Below are 27,311 nucleotides of genomic sequence, written 5' to 3' on the forward strand. Positions count from 1 at the left end.
GCATACAATTTTTATCATTGTATGTAATGTTACAGATAAATTGGAGCTGCAATCCAGTTACCAGTACGTTACTCTCCATACTCTTTCCCCTTCCATCCATTAGCAGAAAGAGAAAACCTGCTTGAATCAATTCCATGCTATAATAAAAATAGGACTTTATTATGTTGCAAGTTCTCTGTGAAGACACTCCGACAGCACCTGTAAAATATATGCAGGGAGGAAGTAAAGAGCTGCAGTAATCGGTCTCTCCCTACTCCCTCCCTATGTTGATACATATGTATGACAGCCCCTGTAAGACATAAGCAGGGAGGAAGTAAAGGGCTGCAGTAATCGGTCTCTCCCTACTCCCTCCCTATGTTGATACATATGTATGACAGCCCCTGTAAGACATAAGCAGGGAGGAAGTAAAGAGCTGCAGTAATCGGTCTCTCCCTACTCCCTCCCTATGTTGATACATATATCAGACAGACATCTCCTGTAATACATAAGCAGGGAGGAAGTAAAGGGCTGCAGTAATCGGTCTCTTCCTACTCCCTCCCTATGTTGATACATATATCAGACAGATCCTGTAAAATATAAGCAGGGAGGAAGTAAAGGGCTGCAGTAATCGGTCTCTTCCTACTCCCTCCCTATGTTGATACATATATCAGACAGATCCTGTAAGATATAAGCAGGGAGGAAGTAAAGGGCTGCAGTAATCGGTCTCTCCCTACTCCCTCCCTATGTTGATACATATATCAGACAGATCCTGTAAGACATAAGCAGGGAGGAAGTAAAGGGCTGCAGTAATCGGTCTCTCCCTACTCCCTCCCAATGGTGATACATATATCAGACAGATCCTGTAAGACATAAGCAGGGAGGTAGTAAAGGGCTGCAGTAATCGGTCTCTCCCTACTCCCTCCCTATGTTGATACATATATCAGACAGATCCTGTAAGACATAAGCAGGGAGGAAGTAAAGAGCTGCAGTAATCGGTCTCTTCCTACTCCCTCCCTATGTTGATACATATATCAGACAGATCCTGTAAAATATAAGCAGGGAGGAAGTAAAGGGCTGCAGTAATCGGTCTCTCCCTACTCCCTCCCAATGGTGATACATATATCAGACAGATCCTGTAAAATATAAGCAGGGAGGAAGTAAAGGGCTGCAGTAATCGGTCTCTTCCTACTCCCTCCCTATGTTGATACATATATCAGACAGATCCTGTAAGATATAAGCAGGGAGGAAGTAAAGGGCTGCAGTAATCGGTCTCTTCCTACTCCCTCCCTATGTTGATACATATATCAGACAGATCCTGTAAGATATAAGCAGGGAGGAAGTAAAGGGCTGCAGTAATCGGTCTCTTCCTACTCCCTCCCTATGTTGATACATATATCAGACAGATCCTGTAAGACATAAGCAGGGAGGAAGTAAAGGGCTGCAGTAATCGGTCTCTTCCTACTCCCTCCCTATGGTGATACATATATCAGACAGATCCTGTAAGACATAAGCAGGGAGGAAGTAAAGGGCTGCAGTAATCGGTCTCTTCCTACTCCCTCCCTATGTTGATACATATATCAGACAGATCCTGTAAGACATAAGCAGGGAGGAAGTAAAGGGCTGCAGTAATCGGTCTCTTCCTACTCCCTCAATATGGTGATACATATATCAGACAGATCCTGTAAGACATAAGCAGGGAGGAAGTAAAGGGCTGCAGTAATCGGTCTCTCCCTACTCCCTCCCTATGTTGATACATATATCAGACAGATCCTGTAAGATATAAGCAGGGAGGAAGTAAAGGGCTGCAGTAATCGGTCTCTTCCTACTCCCTCCCTATGTTGATACATATATCAGACAGATCCTGTAAGATATAAGCAGGGAGGAAGTAAAGGGCTGCAGTAATCGGTCTCTTCCTACTCCCTCCCTATGTTGATACATATATCAGACAGATCCTGTAAGACATAAGCAGGGAGGTAGTAAAGGGCTGCAGTAATCGGTCTCTCCCTACTCCCTCCCTATGTTGATACATATATCAGACAGATCCTGTAAGACATAAGCAGGGAGGAAGTAAAGGGCTGCAGTAATCGGTCTCTCCCTACTCCCTCCCAATGGTGATACATATATCAGACAGATCCTGTAAGACATAAGCAGGGAGGTAGTAAAGGGCTGCAGTAATCGGTCTCTCCCTACTCCCTCCCTATGTTGATACATATATCAGACAGATCCTGTAAGACATAAGCAGGGAGGAAGTAAAGAGCTGCAGTAATCGGTCTCTTCCTACTCCCTCCCTATGTTGATACATATATCAGACAGATCCTGTAAAATATAAGCAGGGAGGAAGTAAAGGGCTGCAGTAATCGGTCTCTCCCTACTCCCTCCCAATGGTGATACATATATCAGACAGATCCTGTAAGATATAAGCAGGGAGGAAGTAAAGGGCTGCAGTAATCGATCTCTTCCTACTCCCTCCCTATGTTGATACATATATCAGACAGATCCTGTAAGATATAAGCAGGGAGGTAGTAAAGGGCTGCAGTAATCGGTCTCTTCCTACTCCCTCCCTATGTTGATACATATATCAGACAGATCCTGTAAGATATAAGCAGGGAGGAAGTAAAGGGCTGCAGTAATCGGTCTCTTCCTACTCCCTCCCTATGTTGATACATATATCAGACAGATCCTGTAAGACATAAGCAGGGAGGAAGTAAAGGGCTGCAGTAATCGGTCTCTTCCTACTCCCTCCCTATGGTGATACATATATCAGACAGATCCTGTAAGACATAAGCAGGGAGGAAGTAAAGGGCTGCAGTAATCGGTCTCTTCCTACTCCCTCCCTATGTTGATACATATATCAGACAGATCCTGTAAGACATAAGCAGGGAGGAAGTAAAGGGCTGCAGTAATCGGTCTCTTCCTACTCCCTCAATATGGTGATACATATATCAGACAGATCCTGTAAGACATAAGCAGGGAGGAAGTAAAGGGCTGCAGTAATCGGTCTCTCCCTACTCCCTCCCAATGGTGATACATATATGAGACAGATCCTGTAAGATATAAGCAGGGAGGAAGTAAAGGGCTGCAGTAATCGATCTCTTCCTACTCCCTCAATATGGTGATACATATATCAGACAGATCCTGTAAAATATAAGCAGGGAGGAAGTAAAGGGCTGCAGTAATCGGTCTCTTCCTACTCCCTCCCTATGTTGATACATATATCAGACAGATCCTGTAAGATATAAGCAGGGAGGAAGTAAAGGGCTGCAGTAATCGATCTCTTCCTACTCCCTCCCTATGTTGATACATATATCAGACAGATCCTGTAAGATATAAGCAGGGAGGTAGTAAAGGGCTGCAGTAATCGGTCTCTTCCTACTCCCTCCCTATGTTGATACATATATCAGACAGATCCTGTAAAATATAAGCAGGGAGGAAGTAAAGGGCTGCAGTAATCGGTCTCTCCCTACTCCCTCCCAATGGTGATACATATATCAGACAGATCCTGTAAGATATAAGCAGGGAGGAAGTAAAGGGCTGCAGTAATCGGTCTCTTCCTACTCCCTCCCTATGTTGATACATATATCAGACAGATCCTGTAAGATATAAGCAGGGAGGAAGTAAAGGGCTGCAGTAATCGGTCTCTTCCTACTCCCTCCCTATGTTGATACATATATCAGACAGATCCTGTAAGACATAAGCAGGGAGGAAGTAAAGGGCTGCAGTAATCGGTCTCTTCCTACTCCCTCCCTATGGTGATACATATATCAGACAGATCCTGTAAGACATAAGCAGGGAGGAAGTAAAGGGCTGCAGTAATCGGTCTCTTCCTACTCCCTCCCTATGTTGATACATATATCAGACAGATCCTGTAAGACATAAGCAGGGAGGAAGTAAAGGGCTGCAGTAATCGGTCTCTTCCTACTCCCTCAATATGGTGATACATATATCAGACAGATCCTGTAAGACATAAGCAGGGAGGAAGTAAAGGGCTGCAGTAATCGGTCTCTTCCTACTCCCTCAATATGGTGATACATATATCAGACAGATCCTGTAAGACATAAGCAGGGAGGAAGTAAAGGGCTGCAGTAATCGGTCTCTTCCTACTCCCTCCCTATGTTGATACATATATCAGACAGATCCTGTAAGATATAAGCAGGGAGGAAGTAAAGGGCTGCAGTAATCGGTCTCTTCCTACTCCCTCCCTATGTTGATACATATATCAGACAGATCCTGTAAGACATAAGCAGGGAGGTAGTAAAGGGCTGCAGTAATCGGTCTCTCCCTACTCCCTCCCTATGTTGATACATATATCAGACAGATCCTGTAAGACATAAGCAGGGAGGAAGTAAAGGGCTGCAGTAATCGGTCTCTTCCTACTCCCTCCCTATGGTGATACATATATCAGACAGATCCTGTAAGATATAAGCAGGGAGGAAGTAAAGGGCTGCAGTAATCGGTCTCTTCCTACTCCCTCCCTATGTTGATACATATATCAGACAGATCCTGTAAGACATAAGCAGGGAGGTAGTAAAGGGCTGCAGTAATCGGTCTCTCCCTACTCCCTCCCTATGTTGATACATATATCAGACAGATCCTGTAAGACATAAGCAGGGAGGAAGTAAAGGGCTGCAGTAATCGGTCTCTCCCTACTCCCTCCCAATGGTGATACATATATCAGACAGATCCTGTAAGATATAAGCAGGGAGGAAGTAAAGGGCTGCAGTAATCGATCTCTTCCTACTCCCTCAATATGGTGATACATATATCAGACAGATCCTGTAAAATATAAGCAGGGAGGAAGTAAAGGGCTGCAGTAATCGGTCTCTCCCTACTCCCTCCCAATGGTGATACATATATCAGACAGATCCTGTAAGATATAAGCAGGGAGGAAGTAAAGGGCTGCAGTAATCGGTCTCTTCCTACTCCCTCCCTATGTTGATACATATATCAGACAGATCCTGTAAGATATAAGCAGGGAGGAAGTAAAGGGCTGCAGTAATCGGTCTCTTCCTACTCCCTCCCTATGTTGATACATATATCAGACAGATCCTGTAAGACATAAGCAGGGAGGAAGTAAAGGGCTGCAGTAATCGGTCTCTTCCTACTCCCTCCCTATGGTGATACATATATCAGACAGATCCTGTAAGACATAAGCAGGGAGGAAGTAAAGGGCTGCAGTAATCGGTCTCTTCCTACTCCCTCCCTATGTTGATACATATATCAGACAGATCCTGTAAGACATAAGCAGGGAGGAAGTAAAGGGCTGCAGTAATCGGTCTCTTCCTACTCCCTCAATATGGTGATACATATATCAGACAGATCCTGTAAGACATAAGCAGGGAGGAAGTAAAGGGCTGCAGTAATCGGTCTCTCCCTACTCCCTCCCTATGTTGATACATATATCAGACAGATCCTGTAAGATATAAGCAGGGAGGAAGTAAAGGGCTGCAGTAATCGGTCTCTTCCTACTCCCTCCCTATGTTGATACATATATCAGACAGATCCTGTAAGATATAAGCAGGGAGGAAGTAAAGGGCTGCAGTAATCGGTCTCTTCCTACTCCCTCCCTATGTTGATACATATATCAGACAGATCCTGTAAGACATAAGCAGGGAGGTAGTAAAGGGCTGCAGTAATCGGTCTCTCCCTACTCCCTCCCTATGTTGATACATATATCAGACAGATCCTGTAAGACATAAGCAGGGAGGAAGTAAAGGGCTGCAGTAATCGGTCTCTCCCTACTCCCTCCCAATGGTGATACATATATCAGACAGATCCTGTAAGACATAAGCAGGGTGGTAGTAAAGGGCTGCAGTAATCGGTCTCTCCCTACTCCCTCCCTATGTTGATACATATATCAGACAGATCCTGTAAGACATAAGCAGGGAGGAAGTAAAGAGCTGCAGTAATCGGTCTCTTCCTACTCCCTCCCTATGTTGATACATATATCAGACAGATCCTGTAAAATATAAGCAGGGAGGAAGTAAAGGGCTGCAGTAATCGGTCTCTCCCTACTCCCTCCCAATGGTGATACATATATCAGACAGATCCTGTAAGATATAAGCAGGGAGGAAGTAAAGGGCTGCAGTAATCGATCTCTTCCTACTCCCTCCCTATGTTGATACATATATCAGACAGATCCTGTAAGATATAAGCAGGGAGGTAGTAAAGGGCTGCAGTAATCGGTCTCTTCCTACTCCCTCCCTATGTTGATACATATATCAGACAGATCCTGTAAGATATAAGCAGGGAGGAAGTAAAGGGCTGCAGTAATCGGTCTCTTCCTACTCCCTCCCTATGTTGATACATATATCAGACAGATCCTGTAAGACATAAGCAGGGAGGAAGTAAAGGGCTGCAGTAATCGGTCTCTTCCTACTCCCTCCCTATGGTGATACATATATCAGACAGATCCTGTAAGACATAAGCAGGGAGGAAGTAAAGGGCTGCAGTAATCGATCTCTTCCTACTCCCTCCCTATGTTGATACATATATCAGACAGATCCTGTAAGACATAAGCAGGGAGGAAGTAAAGGGCTGCAGTAATCGGTCTCTTCCTACTCCCTCAATATGGTGATACATATATCAGACAGATCCTGTAAGACATAAGCAGGGAGGAAGTAAAGGGCTGCAGTAATCGGTCTCTCCCTACTCCCTCCCAATGGTGATACATATATCAGACAGATCCTGTAAGATATAAGCAGGGAGGAAGTAAAGGGCTGCAGTAATCGATCTCTTCCTACTCCCTCAATATGGTGATACATATATCAGACAGATCCTGTAAAATATAAGCAGGGAGGAAGTAAAGGGCTGCAGTAATCGGTCTCTTCCTACTCCCTCCCTATGTTGATACATATATCAGACAGATCCTGTAAGATATAAGCAGGGAGGAAGTAAAGGGCTGCAGTAATCGATCTCTTCCTACTCCCTCCCTATGTTGATACATATATCAGACAGATCCTGTAAGATATAAGCAGGGAGGTAGTAAAGGGCTGCAGTTATCGGTCTCTTCCTACTCCCTCCCTATGTTGATACATATATCAGACAGATCCTGTAAAATATAAGCAGGGAGGAAGTAAAGGGCTGCAGTAATCGGTCTCTCCCTACTCCCTCCCAATGGTGATACATATATCAGACAGATCCTGTAAGATATAAGCAGGGAGGAAGTAAAGGGCTGCAGTAATCGGTCTCTTCCTACTCCCTCCCTATGTTGATACATATATCAGACAGATCCTGTAAGATATAAGCAGGGAGGAAGTAAAGGGCTGCAGTAATCGGTCTCTTCCTACTCCCTCCCTATGTTGATACATATATCAGACAGATCCTGTAAGACATAAGCAGGGAGGAAGTAAAGGGCTGCAGTAATCGGTCTCTTCCTACTCCCTCCCTATGGTGATACATATATCAGACAGATCCTGTAAGACATAAGCAGGGAGGAAGTAAAGGGCTGCAGTAATCGGTCTCTTCCTACTCCCTCCCTATGTTGATACATATATCAGACAGATCCTGTAAGACATAAGCAGGGAGGAAGTAAAGGGCTGCAGTAATCGGTCTCTTCCTACTCCCTCAATATGGTGATACATATATCAGACAGATCCTGTAAGACATAAGCAGGGAGGAAGTAAAGGGCTGCAGTAATCGGTCTCTTCCTACTCCCTCAATATGGTGATACATATATCAGACAGATCCTGTAAGACATAAGCAGGGAGGAAGTAAAGGGCTGCAGTAATCGGTCTCTCCCTACTCCCTCCCTATGTTGATACATATATCAGACAGATCCTGTAAGATATAAGCAGGGAGGAAGTAAAGGGCTGCAGTAATCGGTCTCTTCCTACTCCCTCCCTATGTTGATACATATATCAGACAGATCCTGTAAGATATAAGCAGGGAGGAAGTAAAGGGCTGCAGTAATCGGTCTCTCCCTACTCCCTCCCAATGGTGATACATATATCAGACAGATCCTGTAAGACATAAGCAGGGAGGTAGTAAAGGGCTGCAGTAATCGGTCTCTCCCTACTCCCTCCCTATGTTGATACATATATCAGACAGATCCTGTAAGACATAAGCAGGGAGGAAGTAAAGGGCTGCAGTAATCGGTCTCTTCCTACTCCCTCCCTATGTTGATACATATATCAGACAGATCCTGTAAGATATAAGCAGGGAGGAAGTAAAGGGCTGCAGTAATCGGTCTCTTCCTACTCCCTCCCTATGTTGATACATATATCAGACAGATCCTGTAAGACATAAGCAGGGAGGTAGTAAAGGGCTGCAGTAATCGGTCTCTCCCTACTCCCTCAATATGGTGATACATATATCAGACAGATCCTGTAAGATATAAGCAGGGAGGAAGTAAAGGGCTGCAGTAATCGGTCTCTTCCTACTCCCTCAATATGGTGATACATATATCAGACAGATCCTGTAAGATATAAGCAGGGAGGAAGTAAAGGGCTGCAGTAATCGGTCTCTCCCTACTCCCTCCCAATATTGATACATACAGTGTGTGCTTCCTGTAGGTGGGGAAAGCCAGCAGACATTATATTTTGTAAATGACTCATGGAGGTAGATATCAGAGGAGGTTTTCTATGGATCATTGGAGACATGCTTGAAAATCTTTCTTATCATTTTGCAGATATGCATATTTGTTGGTAAGCAACAAATGTCTTATCTGTATTTTTGAATCTCTGGATCCCTGCAGGGGAATTAAGCCCAACTAAAGGATCAGTGTAGGATTGGATCGTGAGTGAATCTTCGCCACAGAACATTGGTTGATTTCTGCATCTCGTATTCTAAATGTTCAAATCATAATGAAAGCTCCAGAATCCTCCGCTCAGTCTGGTTATATCTGTTTGTTTGGTCTGTCCTTTAGCTTTCTGAGATTGTCCGAGAGTTCAAGACCACCAACCGTTTGCTATTGACGGGCACTCCACTTCAGAATAACCTCCATGAATTGTGGGCATTACTCAACTTCCTTCTACCCGATGTGTTCAACTCTGCGGACGTAAGTCGTCATTTCTTACTATCATCCAATCCTCACCAGTCACAACAATGTACAGCTGCCCTATACACTATCGCAGCGATTATTCACTTTCAGCCGAAAATACATTGCAGACTGTTCTCCCAATAGGTTAGAAGTACAGGTCTAACTAAAGAGACGTTACCGAGTCCCCATGTAACATCATAATACAGTGATTTATACAGTGTTACTCCAGTCATATGGCGCACATGGACCTTTTTGATGGTCTCACACTATAGGACTCTGTACAACTGCAACCTCCTCCCCTGTACAGTGGCCATGATGTCGGGCTTTCCTCCGGTAGCACCAGGGAAATGTCTGAATTTTACAGATATTCACTTTAGAATCAATGCTGTTGTAAATCACCTTTTCTTCATGCTTTTTGTTGCTGCGTATGTAATGTCGTATCTGACCACATCTTTTATCAGGACGCATTTTACTTTACAGGATTTTGACTCTTGGTTCGACACTAACAATTGTCTTGGAGATCAGAAGCTTGTTGAAAGACTTCATGCAGTAAGTGCTGCTTTATCTGTGGATGGCCACTTTATTTATTTCTTGATTTTGAACATATTTTTCACTCCATCTTTATGTATTTTACCAGGTTTTAAAACCATTTCTTTTGCGTCGTATAAAAGCTGAAGTTGAAAAAAGCCTCCCTCCAAAGAAGGAAGTCAAAATTTATCTGGGGCTCAGTAAAATGCAGAGAGAATGGTAAGAGCCATTTATGCTTCACTCTGATGAATGCAGTTATGTGTAGTGCTGTGCTGGTGCCTGTGTGTAGGAGCAGGAATCGGAAAGCTTTTCAGTATTACTTTAGAAATGTTGCTTACACTTGTAGATACATTGCTGTACTTGTACTAATCCTGATTTACAGCCTAATCCGGAGCTACATTCACCACTGCAGAGCAACATTCACAATGCTGCAGAGCTACATTCACAATGCTGCAGAGCTACATTCACAATGCTGCAGAGCTACTTTCACAATGCTGCAGAGCTACTTTCACAACGCTGCAGAGCTACTTTCACAATGCTGCAGAGCTACAGTCACAATGCTGCAGAGCTACAGTCACAACGCTGCAGAAATACATTCACTGCTGCAGAGCTACAGTCACAATGCTGCAGAGCTACAGTCACAACGCTGCAGAGCTACATTCACAATGCTGCAGGAGCCTTGTCCAGTAGTAAGCAGCAAATTAAAGGAAACAGTAGTCACAACATATGCTCCCATTGAAGATTACAAGCACGGATGATTTTAGAGGTGTAATGGAACAGTGATGGCGGAGCTTACCTCTGCTCTAGGCTTTCATGAATGAGGCTGTCATCACACATATATCAAATGCATCCGAGATCCATTTGCCAAGAAATGTCTTCCTAAATATCACAGCTGAAGACACAAAAGAGAATAGTAAAACCAAAAACACTCAGTTTGAAAAAATGTTGCAGTAATCCGCAAGTGCTAGTAAAAGATGTAAAAAACAGGGTATTTGGTTGATACGTTTTTTGCAAAAAATGTATACTAAGCTGCTCTACCAATCTTCACGGTATACCCTTATCAGAGCAGTCCTAACTAATGTATGCAATCCCTATCTGATGTATTTAAAAACCTGATCATCTGTATATAACCTGTGTGAACAGGGTTCAGAGAGGGAAAATCCATGTGTGCATACAGGGTAGAACAGCTTTTGTGTAGATAGCCCAAGAGGAGTGGTGGAACTCCCCAGTCTTGTAAACACAAGAGAACAATTATGGAAACATTTTTTGCAAAAATGGGCTATCTGCACAAAAGCTGTTCTACCCTGTATGCACACATGGATTTTTCCTCTCTGAACCCTGTTCACACAGGTTATATACAGATGATCAGGTTTTTAAATACATCAGATAGGGATTGCATACATTAGTTAGGACTGCTCTGATAAGGGTATACCGTGAAGATTGGTAGAGCAGCTTAGTATACATTTTTTGCAAAAAACGTATCAACCAAATACCCTGTTTTTTACATCTTTTACTAGCACTTGCGGATTACTGCAACATTTTTTCAAACTGAGTGTTTTTGGTTTTACTATTCTCTTTTGTGTCTTCAGATTTCTTGGTGGTGTGTGAACATGATCATACAGACTTGTTCACTGTGCAAGTAGCCCATGTGTTCCTGTTTCCCTAAATATCACAGCTGCATTTTAGCTGCATCATCAGATATTAATTACTGATGGCTTATCTATTGTTCATGGCTGCACATTTTCTCAAATAGTAGATTCAAAGGCCCAGGAGTCTTGATTCCAGTAGATGCAATATTTTGGCTACATGCCTTTGTCAAGATGCCCCTGACAGTTCGGCATGTTTTCCTCTTGATAAGGCCTTTGATGCTTTTATGGTAATGAAGTTTAGAGTTTTCCAGCGTTGACATCCATAGAATAAGCCACTAATCATAATCTGAAACACGTCTGGAAGTAGCACCGCAGTGGAGATGCTCCAGAGCTCCAGCAAGTACTGGGGTCTGTGTTCTACTGATAGGAGCGGTATCGGACCAGACCATTACCCATCACACATTGGTATCGGACCAGACCCTTACCCATCACGCATTGGTATCGGACCAGATCATTACCAACAACACATTGAAATCGGACCAGACTCTTACCCATCACACATTGATATCGGGCTAGACCCTTACTCATCACACAATGGTATCGGACCAGACTCTTACCCATCACACATTCATATCGGGCTAGACCTTTACTCATCACACATGGGTATCGGACCAGACCCTTACCATCACACATTGGAATCGGACCAGACCCTTACCCATCACACATTGGTATTGGACCAGACCATTACTCTATCACATATTGATATCGGACCAGACCCTTACCCATCACACATTGGTATCGGACCAGACCCTTACCCATCACGCATTGGTATCGGACCAGACCCTTACCCATCACGCATTGGTATCGGACCAGACCCTTACCCATCACACATTGGAATCGGACCAGACCTTTACCCATCACACATTGGAATTGGACCAGATCATTACCAACAACACATTGAAATTGGACCAGACTCTTACCCATCACACAATGATATCGGGCTAGACCCTTACCGATCACCAATTGGAGTTGGGTCAGACCCTTAGCCATCACACATTGGAGTTGGGTCAGACCCTTACCCATCACACATTGTAGTTGGGTCAGACTCTTACCTATTCTCACGCTTGCGCCCTAGACTGGTTGGCGTGGGCGTGTGGGGCTGTGGCCCCACTGGACTACAGACCAGACTTCCCTGGAAGGGGCGTAACTAAGTAGCTTCCTTGGTGTTCGCTGGAGTCTCTGAAGTTGAGGTCAGACTTGTGCGTCAGGAAGCTTCCAGGTGCTACTCCAGGGTGGTGTCTGGCTGTGGATGCTGATCCCACCAGGGAACGGAACATAGACAGGCAAACGGGCACGGCTGGCACTCTGGCAGGCGGGCACGGCTGGGACACAGACAGGCAGACAGGTACAAGAGAGACATTGGTAGGCAAGCGGGAACGTCTTCCTCTCTGGTAGGCAGGCAGATACGGCTGGGACACAGGCAGGCAGATGGGTACAACAGTGACACAGACAGGCGGGCACGGCTGGCTCTCTGGTAGGCAGGTACGGGTGGCTCTCTGGTAGGCAGGTACGGGTGGCTCTCTGGCAGGACAGGCGGACTAGGCTGGTACACTGGAAGAACCGGTAGGGACTGGTCTGCAGGCAGGTATGTTAAACAGACAAGAACCTGTTCAGACAGGAGGACTTAAGAATAGGTAGAGAAAGACAGCAAGAGCGGATGCATCGCAATAGCACAGGAGCTAGAGCCAAAAACAGAGACACAGAAGGCGGAGCTAGGAGGAGGAGCCGCCAAGTGCAGAAACGCAGTAGGCGGAGCCAAGTGCAGAAATGCAGGAGGTGGAGCCAAGAGCAGGAGGCAGAGCCACATGCAGAAACGCAGGAGGCGGAGCGAAGAGCAAGAGATGTAGAACCGCAAGGAGCGGAGCCACAGAGCGAGAGCTGAGCAGAGCCGCAGAGCAAAGCTACAGAGAGCAGAGCTGAGAGCAAAGCCACAGAGTGCAGAGCTGACAGTAGAGCAAGGCACAGAGTGCAGAGCTGAGAGCAGAGCAAAGTCAGAGTGCAGAGCAAGACACAGAGCTGAGCCGAGCAAAGTCAGTGTGCAGAGCAAGACACAGAGTGCAGAGCTGAGAGCAAAGCCAAAAGCAGAGCAAAGCAAGACACAGAGTACGCACAGCAGGGAAAGGAAACCAAGGCAGGGATATAAATGGACACAGGAACAGCACTAGGCTAAGACAAAGTCAGGAACAGGACAAGGCACAGAGACACGGACACAAGCCAGGGTACAACGCCCCTCTGGGTGGCGGACATAGGCCAGGGTACGAGGCCCCACTGGTTGGCAAACACAGGGCACAGACCAGGGTACAACGCCCCCTGGGTGGCGGACATAAGAGTAACAGAGACAGGGCCTGGCACCTCAGCAGCTAAGAACTGACTGAGGGAGTAAGTTGCACAGGCCCCCACCAATGGGTGGGGATCTCTTAAATACAGTAAGCCTCATGGCAATTGGCGGGGACACCTTAGCAAGGTGCACACAAACTCAATAAGACACAGGAGTTGCCGGCGCCGCCCCCCATGCACACAGACAGAGCATGCACAGAGCAAGCAGCAGACATGAGGCACACAGCATGGAGTTGGCAGCAGAGAGAAGTCACAACAAGGCCCAGTGAAGTAAGTGAGTTTGAGTGTAATGCAGGTGGGGGATGGGAGGCCATGCAGTGATGCCAGCAGGGTTGTTACACCTATCACACATTGGAGTTGGGTCAGACCCTTACTAGTCACACATTGCAGTTGGGTCAGACTCTTACCGATCACACATTGTAGTTGGGTCAGACTCTTACCAATCACACATTGCAGTTGGGTCAGACTCTTAGCGATCACACATTGGAGTTGGGTCAGACCCTTACCAGTCACACATTGCAGTTGGGTCAGACTCTTACCGAACACACATTGTAGTTGGGTCAGACTCTTACCAATCACACATTGCAGTTGGGTCAGACTTTTACCGATCACACATTGTAGTTGGGTCAGACCCTTACCAATCACACATTGTAGTTGGGTCAGACTTTTACCGATCACACATTGTAGTTGGGTCAGACCCTTACCGATCACACATTGGAGTTGGGTCAGACCCTTACCAGTCACACATTGCAGTTGGGTCAGACTCTTACCGATCACACATTGTAGTTGGGTCAGACTCTTAGCGATCACACATTGCAGTTGGGTCAGACTCTTAGCGATCACACATTGGAGTTGGGTCAGACCCTTACCGATCACACATTGCAGTTGGGTCAGACTTTTACCGATCACACATTGTAGTTGGGTCAGACCCTTACCGATCACACATTGGAGTTGGGTCAGACCCTTACCAGTCACACATTGCAGTTGGGTCAGACTCTTAGCGATCACACATTGCAGTTGGGTCAGACTCTTACCTATCATACATTGGAGTTGGGTCAGACTCTTACCGATCACACATTGCAGTTGGGTCAGACCCTTACCGATCACACATTGCAGTTGGGTCAGACTCTTACCGATCACACACTGCAGTTGGGTCAGACTCTTACCGATCACACATTGCAGTTGGGTCAGACCCTTAGGGTATGTGTCCATGGTCAGGATTGCATCAGGATTTGCTCAGGATTTGATGCCGGTAAAATCGGCACCAAATCTACACCTGAGGTCACTGGCAGGTCACCTGCATTTTTGATGCCTTTTTACATGCGTTTTTCATGCGGATTTGTGTGTGTTTTTGTAAGCTAAATAAAGATATACAAAAAAAAAAATTGTGATGTCATTTCTTGTCCAACCTCTTCATTTACATACTCCATTGAAGAATAATTTTTACACATACAGCTAGATATCTATCTATCTATCTATCTATCTATCTATCTATCTATCTATCTATCTATCTATCTATTATCTATCTATCTCATATCTATCTATCGTGTCTATCTATCACATCCATCTATCGTATCTATCTATCGTATTTATCTATGGTATCTATCGATATATCTATCTATTATCTACTGATATATCTATCTATAAATATATCTATCTATATATAGATATATCGATAGATAGATATATTAATAGATAATAGATAATAGATATGATAGATACGATAGATAGATGGATACGATAGATAAATGGATACGATAGATGGATACGATAGATGGATCACACATGCGAGAAACTCGTACGAGTCTCGCATCTTAGTACCCGGCACTGCCGCCGGCACTTGGGAGCGGAGCGTGCTGTTGCATGTATTTCCATGCAGCTGCACGCTCCTGTCCCGAGTGCCGGTGGCCGGTATTAAGATGCGAGAGTCGTCCCGAGTTTCTTGCATGTGTGATCCCGACCTTAAATAAGACACATACACCCATGAAATCTGCGTTTGACCGGGGCCACACTCGCAAGAAACTCACATAAGTCTCTCGCTTCAATACCCGGCACTGCCGTGGGCACTCGGGACCGGAGTGTGTGGCTGCAAGTATTTCTATGCAGCTGAACGCTCCGGTCCTGAGTGCCCGCGGCAGTGTCGGGTATTTACCCCGGCCTTAAATGCAATATGTTTAAGTGAAAAATAAAATTTGAAAAACAAATGGTGTGGGCTCCCGCGCAATTTTCTGCGCCAGAGAGGGAAAGCCAGCGACAGGGGGACTGATATTTGTAGCCTGGGAAGGTGTTAATACCCATGGAGCTTCCCAGGCTATCAATATCAGCCCGCAGCTGTCTGCGTAGCCTTTACTGGCTATAAAAATAGGGGGACCCCCCCCCAAAAAAATGATGTGGGGTGGGGTCCCCCTATAATTTGTAGCCAGAAAGGCTGCGCAGACAGCTGCGGGCTGATATTCATGGCCTAGAGAGGGACCATGGATATTGCCCCCCCCTCCCCCTTCCTGCTACAAATATCAGCCCGTAGCCGCCCCAGAAATGGCGCATCTATAAGATACGCCAATTCCAGCACTTAGCCTCTCTCTTCCCACTCCCGAGTAGTGGTGGGATATGGGGTAATAAGGGGTTAATGACACCTTAGGTGACATTAAGCCCGGTTAATAATGGCGAGGTGTCAATAAGACGCCTATCCATTATTAATCCTAGTAAAGTGTAAACAAAACACAGACACTAGATAAAAGTATTTTCATGAAATGATTACACAGACTTTTTGACCATATCTTTATTGTACGCTCAATCCTCTTGAAGACCCTTGTCCTACAAAAAAAAACAAACCAAATTCATTCTCCCTGTCCGCAGATATCCCATAACGAGTGTCCCACGACGAGTCCAGCTCTGCTACATCTGGATGCCTGACATCCAGACATAGCAGAGCTTGTAGATGATCGCTGGAGATAACTCTCCAGCAGTCACCTACATGCTAGCACTCACGGTCAGCTGACCATGAGAACCAGCCTAGTGTGACCGGAGATAACCCCCGTCACGTGCACGGCAGTTCTCGCGTTAAGCTAAGTTATTGCGAGAACCTACCTTACCGCGAGAACTGCAGTGGACGCAGGGCGTCCGGCGACGGGACAGGTAAGCCAGCATGTGACATGCGTAGTAAGCTGCATTAACGCAGTTTCTACGCATTTCACTAATCATTAGATGAGGTTTTACCGCATCTAATGATTATCTATGGGAAATTTACGGCGCGGCGAAGGAGCGTTGCCGCACTGTAAGCAGACATGCTGTGTTCTGAAAAGACGTGCCGCATGTCAGTTTACGCGGGTCTGCCGCCTGCGTGATTTACCGCATAGTGGAGACGGGATTTCATGAAATCCCCTCCATTATGCTGTAACATCTGGACGCTGCGGCTCTACGCAGCGTCAAACACGCAGCGTTTCCTGAACGTGGACACATACCCTTACCGATCACACATTGTAGTTGGGTCAGACTCTTACAGATCACACATTGGAGTTGAGTCAGAAGACCTTACCGATCACACATTGTAGTTGGGTCAGACCCTTACCGATCACACATTATTATTATTATTATTTATTGTTATAGCGCCATTTATTCCATGGCGCTTTACATGTAAGGAGGGGTATACATAATAAAAACAAGTACAATAATCTTAAACAATACAAGTCATAACTGGTACAGGAGGAGAGAGGACCCTGCCCGCGAAGGCTCACAATCTACAAGGGATGGGTGAGGATACAGTAGGCGAGGGTAGAGCTGGTCATGCAGCGGTTTGGTCGATTGTAGTTGGGTCAGACCCTTACCGATCACACATTGTAGTTGGGTCAGACTCTTACCGATCACACATTGAAGTTGGGCCAGACCCTTACCCATCACACATTGTAGTTGGGTCAGACCCTTACCCATCACACATTGGAGTTGGGTCAGCCATTAAGGATAATGTTGGTGCTGCCAACATTATTCTCTCCCCGCACAATGCTGACACTTCAGCTGTGCAGTATAGCGCTCAGAGTACAGGCTACCATAAACAGTGCTTGTAGTTAGAGCAGACCCCAGGCTTATAGTTGGGGAGGATTTCTGCAGCTTTGATCACAAGACAGTTTTTGTTAAATTACCGTATATACTCGAGTATAAGCCGACCCGAGTATAAGCCGAGGCAACTAATTTTGCCACGGAAAACTGGCTAAGCTTATTGACTCGAGTATAAGCCCGGTATGCATTGTCCCCTCATCCCTGTACTGGTGTGCATGGCTCCCCCTTCCCTGTCCTGGTATGCATGGCTCTCCTGTCCCTGTCTTGGTATGCATGGCTCCCCAGTCCCTGTCCTGCTATGCATGGCTCCCCCATCCCATGCTGGTATGCATGGCTCCTTATCTCCTATCCTACTCACCCACCAGCGTACCCTCGCAGCATCTGAGTGGTCCCGGCACCGTTCGCAGCATCTCAGGGATTCCGGCTTCCTGCAGCTCTTCCTGTGCTGAGCGATCACGTGGCGCCACTCATTAAGGTAATGAATATGCGCTCCACGCCTATGGGAGTGGAGACGCGTGCATTTTCATTACCTTAATGAGCGGCGCCATGTGATCGCATCAGAAGAGCTGCTGGAAGGCGGAACCATCAGATGCTGCGAAGGCGCCGGGACCACCGAGATGCTGCGAGGGCACGCTAGTGGGTGGGTATGATATCTTCTGGAAGCCGGCGGCTGTCACTGTTCGCTGCTATAAGAGAAATGAATATTCATTTCTCTTTAGCAGCGGGTACAGTTACAGCCGCAGCCGCCGACTTCTGGCTCCTGTGATCTGCTGCTTCGCTGCTCCACCTCCCCCACTGGCTTTCTGGACAATTGACTCGCGTATAAGCCGAGGGGGGCCTTTTCAGCACAAAAAAATGTGCTGAAAAACTTGGCATATACACGAGTACCGGTAATAATAATAAAAAAAAACCCATAATAACCCCAGAAAAAAGGAAACAATAAACTTTCACGAGCAAATACCCCCTAACGTTATATTTGGGGATCACTGTATTTGTGAATGCTTTACCATTAAGCCCCATTTACAAGCCTTATAGCAGCGGGTTCTCTAGACCTCATACTTGCAGGTGAGGGGAGCTGGTACCAGCCCAGAGTACACTAAACTGCTATGTGGGCTGTTAAGAGAAATTCTGAATGTGCTGTTTGTGCTTTCAGTGTTAATCTGACTTTTTACAACTCTTTAGGTACACAAAAATTTTAATGAAAGATATCGACATCCTAAATTCTGCTGGGAAAATGGACAAAATGCGTCTGCTAAACATACTGATGCAGCTGCGCAAATGTTGCAACCATCCGTACCTGTTTGATGGGGCTGAGCCAGGTCCCCCGTACACCACCGACACTCATCTGGTGTTCAACAGTGGTAAGATGGTGGCTTTGGACAAACTGCTTAGAAAGCTGAAAGAACAAGGTAGGTAATTCCCTGCGCTGCTGTACGGTTTACCCATGAGGCTGGTACAGCTTCACATACAATGCAGATTCACCAAACACTGCTAGGGAATGACTTCTGGCATTAACTCTAGAAAATATGAGTCTTAAGCACACAAATACAGACCCAGTATGGTCCTTGGATAAGCTCATTATAGGGGTTGTCTGGCCATGTAACACTGATCACCTATCCTTGGGGCTCGTGCAGACAGCTGTATATTCTCTCATCCGAGAGAATCCGGCCAATTATGCAAAGGACACTGATCAAACTCCGATCAGTGTCAGCATAGTGTGATTGCAATGTGTCCGATATGACAATGAGAGCACTGAGGAGAAGATGGAGAACAAAATTTTCCATCTTCTCTATTGAGTCGGTGGTCGAAAAGTGGCCTGCACACAGATGACATCCGACTGCAGCTTGATGATTTCCACGCACTCATTGACTTGCGTGGCCGAGTGCGATCTGAATATCGGATGTAAATCGGGCATGTAATTAAGTTTTCCTCGGACAGACTCTGTCTGTGGAAAAAAATAACATGTTCACTGCCCCATAGAATAACATTGGTCAGGCTGCGATCCATTATGTTTTCAGATCACACTCGGACCGATAATACGGCCGTCTGCACCTCCTCTTGGAATAAGTCATCAATGTCCGATTGGTGGGAAATCTCACACGCGACACCCCACCAAACACCAGTCGGTACCTGTGGCGGCAGCCAGTTATAAATCATTTCATTTGAAGTATAGCTGCTGCAACAAAATGGAGAAGCCCAATAAATCTGTAGGAGAAGCATTACCCAACCTTGGTTGGTATGCCGTCACTTTATGAGTAGGGAACACCCCATTAATATAAAACCAGCGCAGTGCACAGTGTAAAGGATCACTTTTTAACCCCTTGGTGACATCTGTTGTACATACTGTATATAGCATATGTACACTGTCACATTATGGAACAGGCTCAGTAGCTGAGGCCGCCCCGTACTGTGCAAGCCCCAGCTGAGTTGCATCCTCACCACTTGTGACTATCTGTTGCTACTGGAGCCAGCTCTGTTTAATCTCTTGGAAGCGGCCGACTGCCATGACGACGATCGCAGGATGCCGTTGGCATTGTTATAGCTGAACCTACCAAAGGCCCCTGTGGCTGCCATGTTTGTACGCTTGTGAAGCTCTGCGTGTGGCTGAGCGTCATAAGAGATCGGAAATTTCCCAATAGACTGCAATACTACTCTACAGAATTGTATAAGCCATGAAGCGATTGCAGCTTTAAGTATCCTAAGGGGGCTAATGAAAAATGAGTGTACTCAGTCTACTTTTCCTGAAACATAAATAGCATAATTGAAAAAAAAAAGCAATACATTTCATATTGCAGCATGTGTAATTGTCCAAACTAATAAGATATCAAAAATATTCATCACAATAATGCCCAAAAGAAAAAAAACTTGCTTCATTTCCCTCCCAAAGAATGAATAAACAGGGGTCAGAAAATCATAAAGACTGACCGGAAAATAAAAAGGAATGATTCTTGTAATATAGTAACTATAGTAACTACAACCAATTTTTTTAAAGTATTAAAATACTATATAAATCTAGGGACACTATAACTGTACTAACCCCAAAGATCATAGCCACCGGGTCATTGTACCACAAAGGAATTAAACAAAACACAAAAAATACTACATTGGAATTTGTGTTTTTTATTTCACCCACGTTATAATTGCTGTTTCCTGTTTTTCACCACATAGTATGGTAGACTGTGCCACTCAAAATAACACATCTTGCAAAATATAAAGTCCTTATATAGCTGTGTTGATGTAAAATTGCAAAGATATGGATTTTAGATGGCATAGTGGAAAAATGAAGTATTTCTCCCAGAAAATTATTGCAGTTAAACGTTTTGTTATACACATTTATTTCCTTTATGTGTATTGGAACAACACAAAACACAGAGAAAAAAGAGGCAAACTGGACATAATTTCACATAAAACTCCAAAAATTGTTGGCACCTTTCTAAAATTGTGGGTAAACAACTTTGCTTCATGCATGTGATGCTTGTTCAGACTCACCAATGGCAAGTAACAGGTGTGGGCAATGTGATAATCACACCTGAAATCCGATGAAAAGGGGAGAAATGTACTCAATCTTTGCATTGTGTGTCTGTGTGTGCCACACTAAGCACGGAGAACAGAAAGAGGAGAAGAGAACTGTCTGAGAACATGACAACCACAATTGTTTTACATGTATCAGCATTCTCAAGGTCACAAGTCCATCTCAAGAGATCTTGATGTTCCTTTGTCCACAGTGCACAACATAATCAAGAAGGTTACGACCCATGGCACTGTAGGTAATCTCCCTGAACTTGGACGGCAGAGAATAACTGATGACAGGTTACACAATCTTTGCATTGTGTGTCGGTATATGCCACAATAAGTAAGGAGAACAGAAAGAGGAGCTACTCCGGATGGTGGATAAGTAGCCCAAATCAAGTTCCAAAGAAATTTAAGCTGTCCTGCAGGCTCAGGGTGCATCAGTGTCAGCCCAAACTGTCCATTGACATCTGAAGAAAATGAAATGCTATGGCAGGAGACCCAGGAGGACCCCACTGCTGAAGGATTTTGGGTTTCAACATAGTGCCCAGTGTCAGAAAGATGGGTTTGCGTCCTAGGTCGGGTCTTCCAGCAGGACAATGACCCCAGACATACTTCAAGAAGCTCCCAGGAATGGATGGAAACAAAGCTCTGGAGAGTTCTGATGTGCCCAGCAATGGGTCCGGATCTAATTCCCATTGATCACTTGTGGAAAGATCATAAAACTGCTGTTGGGAAAAGGTGCCTTCAGATAGGAAAGACCTGGAGCAGTTTGCAAAAGAAAAGTGGGCCAAAATGTCAGTTTTTGTGGGTTTTGGTTGAAGTTATTCCCAATTTGCTTTTTCTTTTCTCCGTTTTGTTTGTATATTTCCAATACAAAGGAAATAAACGTGTATAGCAAAACATGTGCAATTGCAATAATTTTCTGGGAGAAATACTTCATTTTCTGGAACAATTTGAAGGGTGCCAACAAACACTTTCGGCCATGACTGTAGGTAGTGGCAATTGTCAGCTTGCTTAGAACTGATCCTATTATCCTCCCATAAAGATGGGCTTTAAGGTACCGTTACAATAATCGACTTCACAACGATCACGACCAGCGATACGACTTGGCCGTGATCGTTGGTAAGTCGTTGTGTGGTCGCTGGGGAGCTGTCACACAGACAGCTCTCTCCAGCGACCAACGATCAGGGGAAAGACTTCGGCATCGTTGAAACTGTCTTCAACGATGCCGAAGTCCCCGGGTAACCAGGGTAAATATCGGGTTACTAAGCGCAGGGCTGCGCTTAGTAACCTGATATTTACCCTGGTTACCATTGTAAAAGTTTAAAAAAAAACAAAAACAGTACATACTCACATTCCGACACAGTCAGTGCGGGAAGCTGACGCCGGGGGACGTGACAGATATCGGAATGTGAGTATGTACTGTTTTTTTTTTTTTAACTTTTACAATGGTAACCAGGGTAAATACCGGGTTACTAAGCACGGCCCTGTGCTTAGTAACCCGATATTTGCCCTGGTTACCAGTGAACACATCGCTGGATCGGCGTCACACGCTGATTCAGCGATGACAGCGGGGTGATCAGCGACCAAAAAAGGTCCTGATCATTCCCAGCGACCAACGATCTCCCAGCAGGGGATTTAGTTAACGATATCGTTGCTACGTCACAAAAAGCAACGATATCGTTAACGAAATCGTTATGTGTGAAGGTACCTTTACTGGTGGGAGAGATAACATGTCCGCCTCTCTCTGGGAAATAGTGAATGTGTGCGGGATGAACCATGAAGCGTACCGCTCCGATGCCTTCCATGGGATTGAGCGCTTGATAATGAAATCTAGAACTGATTCACAGTTTGCTGCAGTTTTTCTCTTTAGAGTCAAAAGGTTTTTTGTCAAAATGGATTCAATTGTCCAGAGGCTGAAGCAGAACTTCACAATCAGAAGTGTGAAGTGCAGGCTGTTCTGTGGTTTGTGGAGGAGAGAATGAAGCCCCAGGATTCCTTAATCGCCCCATTAGCACCAGAGCTGCCTGTTCCTGCCGTACATGTGACTTTGCTGCGGCCGTTTCCGTGTGCATCATTAAAGCTGTTCTGGGTACTATTCCTATTCTACTCTTTAATTAAATAAAACCCTAAAATGCCATGCTTAGGAATGCTAAAAACGCAGCAGGTCCTCGAAATCACATTGTTAAATAAAATTATGTGAAAATTGAATTAATAAATTGCCATTTATTTGCAGGTAATAGCCGGTGCTGTTTTTTTTAACTTGCAAAAGTAAACACAGTGGAAAAGCCCTACAAATACTAGATAAGATGACTTTACGCTGCTAGGTATTTTAGTTCCACTAGATGGTGATGTGGCCGCACAGTCTTTTCGTTACTTTAGCGGTGAGACAATGACTCCCGGCCCTTCTCTGCCTGGATCACGCGTTACGCTGATTTATTCTATACATTACAGGATATATAGGAAGCCATTTCTTGTCTGATGTCACATTTAACAATGCTATCATATTCTGGAGAATAACAAACCATACGTTAACACCAGAATCCATTAATGTGATTGCTTGAAAGCTTGCCTGGTATTTCTGTACGCCGTATGCTGATGAACAGTGCACCATTGTAGCTGTGAATATACTTTCTTTCTGTAGGATCTAGGGTGCTGATATTCAGTCAGATGACCCGGCTGCTCGACATTCTGGAAGATTACTGCATGTGGCGCGGCTATGAGTACTGTCGCCTTGATGGACAGACACCACATGAACAAAGAGAGGTAATGTCAGATAGCTTTCATCTGAAGACACACAGAGCTCACTGGAAGATTTTACAGTCCTGGATCTTCCCCGCTGAGGACTTTGTAGGTCACGAGGTCTAATAAACCTGCTTATCAGCAAAGCTAGGCTTTCAAGATGCAGAGATTTTTTATTAGATCTTACTTAGAAATATAAATGCATATAGTAAAGTTTATATTCAATAATGCCAAACTTTGCCCAGCAAAATCCAACTCTTTATGGACTGTTTTTTTATGCCTTCTTGTTATCCACTTAGTGGGTTTGTCCCACAAAGTACATTTTAATTAATTTAAATTGGTATAGTAATCTGGTGCATGATTGGATGTTAAAAAAATGTTACTGTGCTGAGATAATGAACTGGAGCAGCTCTGCTTGGTTAGGCACAGCCACTACAGAGTACACAGCAGGGGCACATTTATACGATTATCTCAGCACAGGAACATTTTTTTTTCACCACATCCGATTGTGAAACTTTTTATTGCAAGGTAATTATTTGTGGGAAAACCCCTTTAAGGATTTAGGAAGCCCCCATAGCTGTCTCTGACATTTAGATGGAACAGTCATTATTTAATCATGCTGTAGAAGATAAACTGCATGGTCAATCATAGTGGGAAATGTTTAAACCCCCATACACCTATTATGGCTTTTGGATAATCGTTCGTACAGCACCTATTTGACTGTCTCTCTCATGCACAGGAGCTCTCACACATCTGGGTTCTCTATGAGAGAGATGCTGTCAGACACACTTAAATCCCCTATCACTCATCTGTTTGGGGCTCCCATGCCCATTAGATTGTCGACTGAGCTTGTTGATACTGGTGGGTTTGACTGACGTTAATCCAATGTGAATGGGGGGCTTTACTCATCTAGCTTTCATGGTCTGAGTACGGACTGGAAATGGGTCTCCTGGTCTGAACTCAGCAGTCTCATTGACATATACGAGACCGTAGAATTTGGGTCAGGAAACCTGCAGCCAGTCCTGACATGGTTTGTTCACAATCCCAGAATGTCAAATGTGTGACCTTAGTGCAGGGCTGTGGTCACACTGTCTCCCGCTACTTCAGCATTAGACCATCATTCACTGAACAGAGCACAGAAGAGTGTTTTTTGGACTTCTGTCTGTCTGCAACTACACCCCATTTATTTAGCTGTTTAGGAGCTCTTTCCTTTATGGCTACTTCAAATAAATACCCCATGCTACACAGCATATACATATTTCTCTATCGCCTCATTGGGGGACACAGGAACCATGGGTGTGTGTCGCCCACCAGAGCCTATCGGTTGGAGGAGACGAGGACGTCCACCATCAGCTCCATGGACGTCTGACACCTTACTCGGTTTAAGGTTAGTAACGGACGGCGTGGGAGTTTTTGAGGTGAGTATTTCCCCCACCCGTCCCAGTTAGGAAATCAAAAGAGAGGGATCCCTCTGGGCCTTTTTATTATACTGAGGACTGCTGTTACCAGGCTACCTTGTCCTGTTTTGTTCGGCAGGTCCCACGGGCAGGGATCGTCGCTGCACTGCAGCGTCCTTGCTGGCACCTCTCTTCCTCTCCTTTTTCCGGGGGGCCGCCCTATCTTTCCTCCGACGCGGTGACTTTTTCAGCCGTGCTGCCTTTTATTCCGGCGGCGGGCGGCCGCTCTGCCTCCTCGCTCCGGCACTGCGGCCTCTACAGGCAGCCCCGGTGCCTACTTCCTTCGGCGGGCACGTTCCTCTGTCAGGCGCAGCGACCACAGGCCACAAGAGATCCAGACAGGAGCGAAATTCTAAGTCCCTTTCCCGCTCCATCTCGCCCTCCGTTCTGGAACGGTGTGATCCGTCTTCCAGATCCTCCTCTCCTGAGTCAGACGGGCATCCTCGGTCATGTTTGCAGAGGACGTTTCAGACTTGGTTTTACTAAAGGCCTCTAACATGAGTGATAGGGTACATAGCCTTATTGTTGCGATCAACCAGACCTTAGGCATCATGGATACCTCTACGGAACCCGCAGAATAGGCGGTTTCCTTTAGACGGTCAAAACCAACTTCCAAGGTCTTTGTACCACACACTGAATTTGTGGTGGTACTTGCCAGGGGAAAGGTTTACCATACCAGATGCTTTCAGATAGGGAAGCATCTCTGCAACCTATATTCCTTCTCCCCTGAGCTCATCGCTAACTGGGCTGATTTCTCGGCAGGAAGAGGGCAATTCTGGACTCGTCAGTCCCCAGACCGTCTACCAACTTGGTCCTTCCACTTTCCAATGCAGCATCTCTCATGGATTCCAAGGATACAATTAAAGAATCGCTGGATAAATCAGCCTTTGAAGCGGCTGCTTCTACTTTGTGCCTCGACCATTGCCTCTACCTGGGTCTCAAGGACCATAGCTAGATGGACCAAACAGCCTTGTAAGGGCACCCCTGGCTGGAGCTCCTCTGGGGTAGCTAGCCGACCTGACGGACCAGATTTCCTATGCAGGGAAATATTTGGTATCTGCCTCCCTAGATGCGCGGCTTGTGCAGCTCAGGCATCCAGCAATATGGTGGCCATCCGGCGAATATCCGGCTCTACACATGACAGGCGGACTTGTCTTCAAAGAAGTCCCTTACCAGCCTCCCCTTCCAGGGGGCCCGTCTCTTTGGCTACATGCTGGAACAAATTATTAAGGACACCACGGGAGGCACGAGTTCCCTCCAAGCCTCGCCGGCCTCCCCTGAAATGGCAGTTCAGCTGTTTCGCGGCATCGGAAGATTCCTCTAGCTAATACAGACCGCGTTCTCGTCTGGCTAAAGAAAACGCTTCACAGGTTTCTATTCAAACCTGCTTGTAGTGCCAAAGAAGAGCGGAGCAGTTCGACCCATCCTGGCTCTGAAGTTAGTGAACACAAGGTTCTGCCTGCAACATTTCAGGATGAAGTTCCTTTGTTCAGTTTCCTGTGCTCCATAGATATCCAAGACGCCTATCTCCATGTTCTGATTTCCCAGCGCACCTGAGTTTCCTGCGTTCCGCGGCGCAGAAGAGTCATTTCCAGTTTCTTGCACTGCCGCTCGGTCTTGCGACCGCTCCCAGTGTCTTCATAAAGATCATGGCTACGTTTATGGCCATTTTGAGGATCAGGGGCCTAGTGCTCATTCCATACCTCGAAGACATCCTCATCAAGGCTCTGCCCCTCTCTCAGGCCCAGGAGAGTCTCACCTTCATCCTTTACTCCCTGTCCCGTTTCTGGTGGCTGGTCAACAGAACAAAGTCTTGTCTTGTTCTGAGTCAGCGCCTCATCCTCTTAGGCATGCTGTTCGACATCTGTCAGTCGGGATTTTTTCTTCTCGAGGAGAAGCGGGCAATTCTCCAGGTCAGAGTTTGCTCTCTGCAAGGCCCTCGGCTGCCTTCCTTCTGTTTAGCAATGAAGGTCCTGTGACGCATGGTGACAGCATCGAAGCATTCCCTTTTGCTCTGTTCCACTTGAGACCACTTCAGCAGGCCATCCTTTCTCAGTGGGACAGATCTGTGCTGTC

General features: G+C 45.6%; 1 protein-coding gene across 1 annotated transcript in view; it reads left to right on the forward strand.

The window, feature by feature from the left end:
* Window positions 1-27,311, forward strand: part of SMARCA1 (SNF2 related chromatin remodeling ATPase 1) — a 144,277-nt gene that overhangs the window by 32,278 nt on the left and 84,688 nt on the right. Inside the window, exons 8-12 of the mRNA XM_069747158.1 lie at window positions 8,843-8,974; window positions 9,437-9,505; window positions 9,594-9,703; window positions 18,706-18,932; window positions 23,681-23,802. Coding sequence (XP_069603259.1) covers window positions 8,843-8,974; window positions 9,437-9,505; window positions 9,594-9,703; window positions 18,706-18,932; window positions 23,681-23,802 — 660 coding nt within the window. The remainder of the gene's footprint in view (window positions 1-8,842; window positions 8,975-9,436; window positions 9,506-9,593; window positions 9,704-18,705; window positions 18,933-23,680; window positions 23,803-27,311) is intronic.

The sequence above is a fragment of the Ranitomeya imitator genome, chromosome 2 (assembly GCF_032444005.1).
Source record: "Ranitomeya imitator isolate aRanImi1 chromosome 2, aRanImi1.pri, whole genome shotgun sequence".
NCBI lineage: Eukaryota > Metazoa > Chordata > Amphibia > Anura > Dendrobatidae > Ranitomeya > Ranitomeya imitator.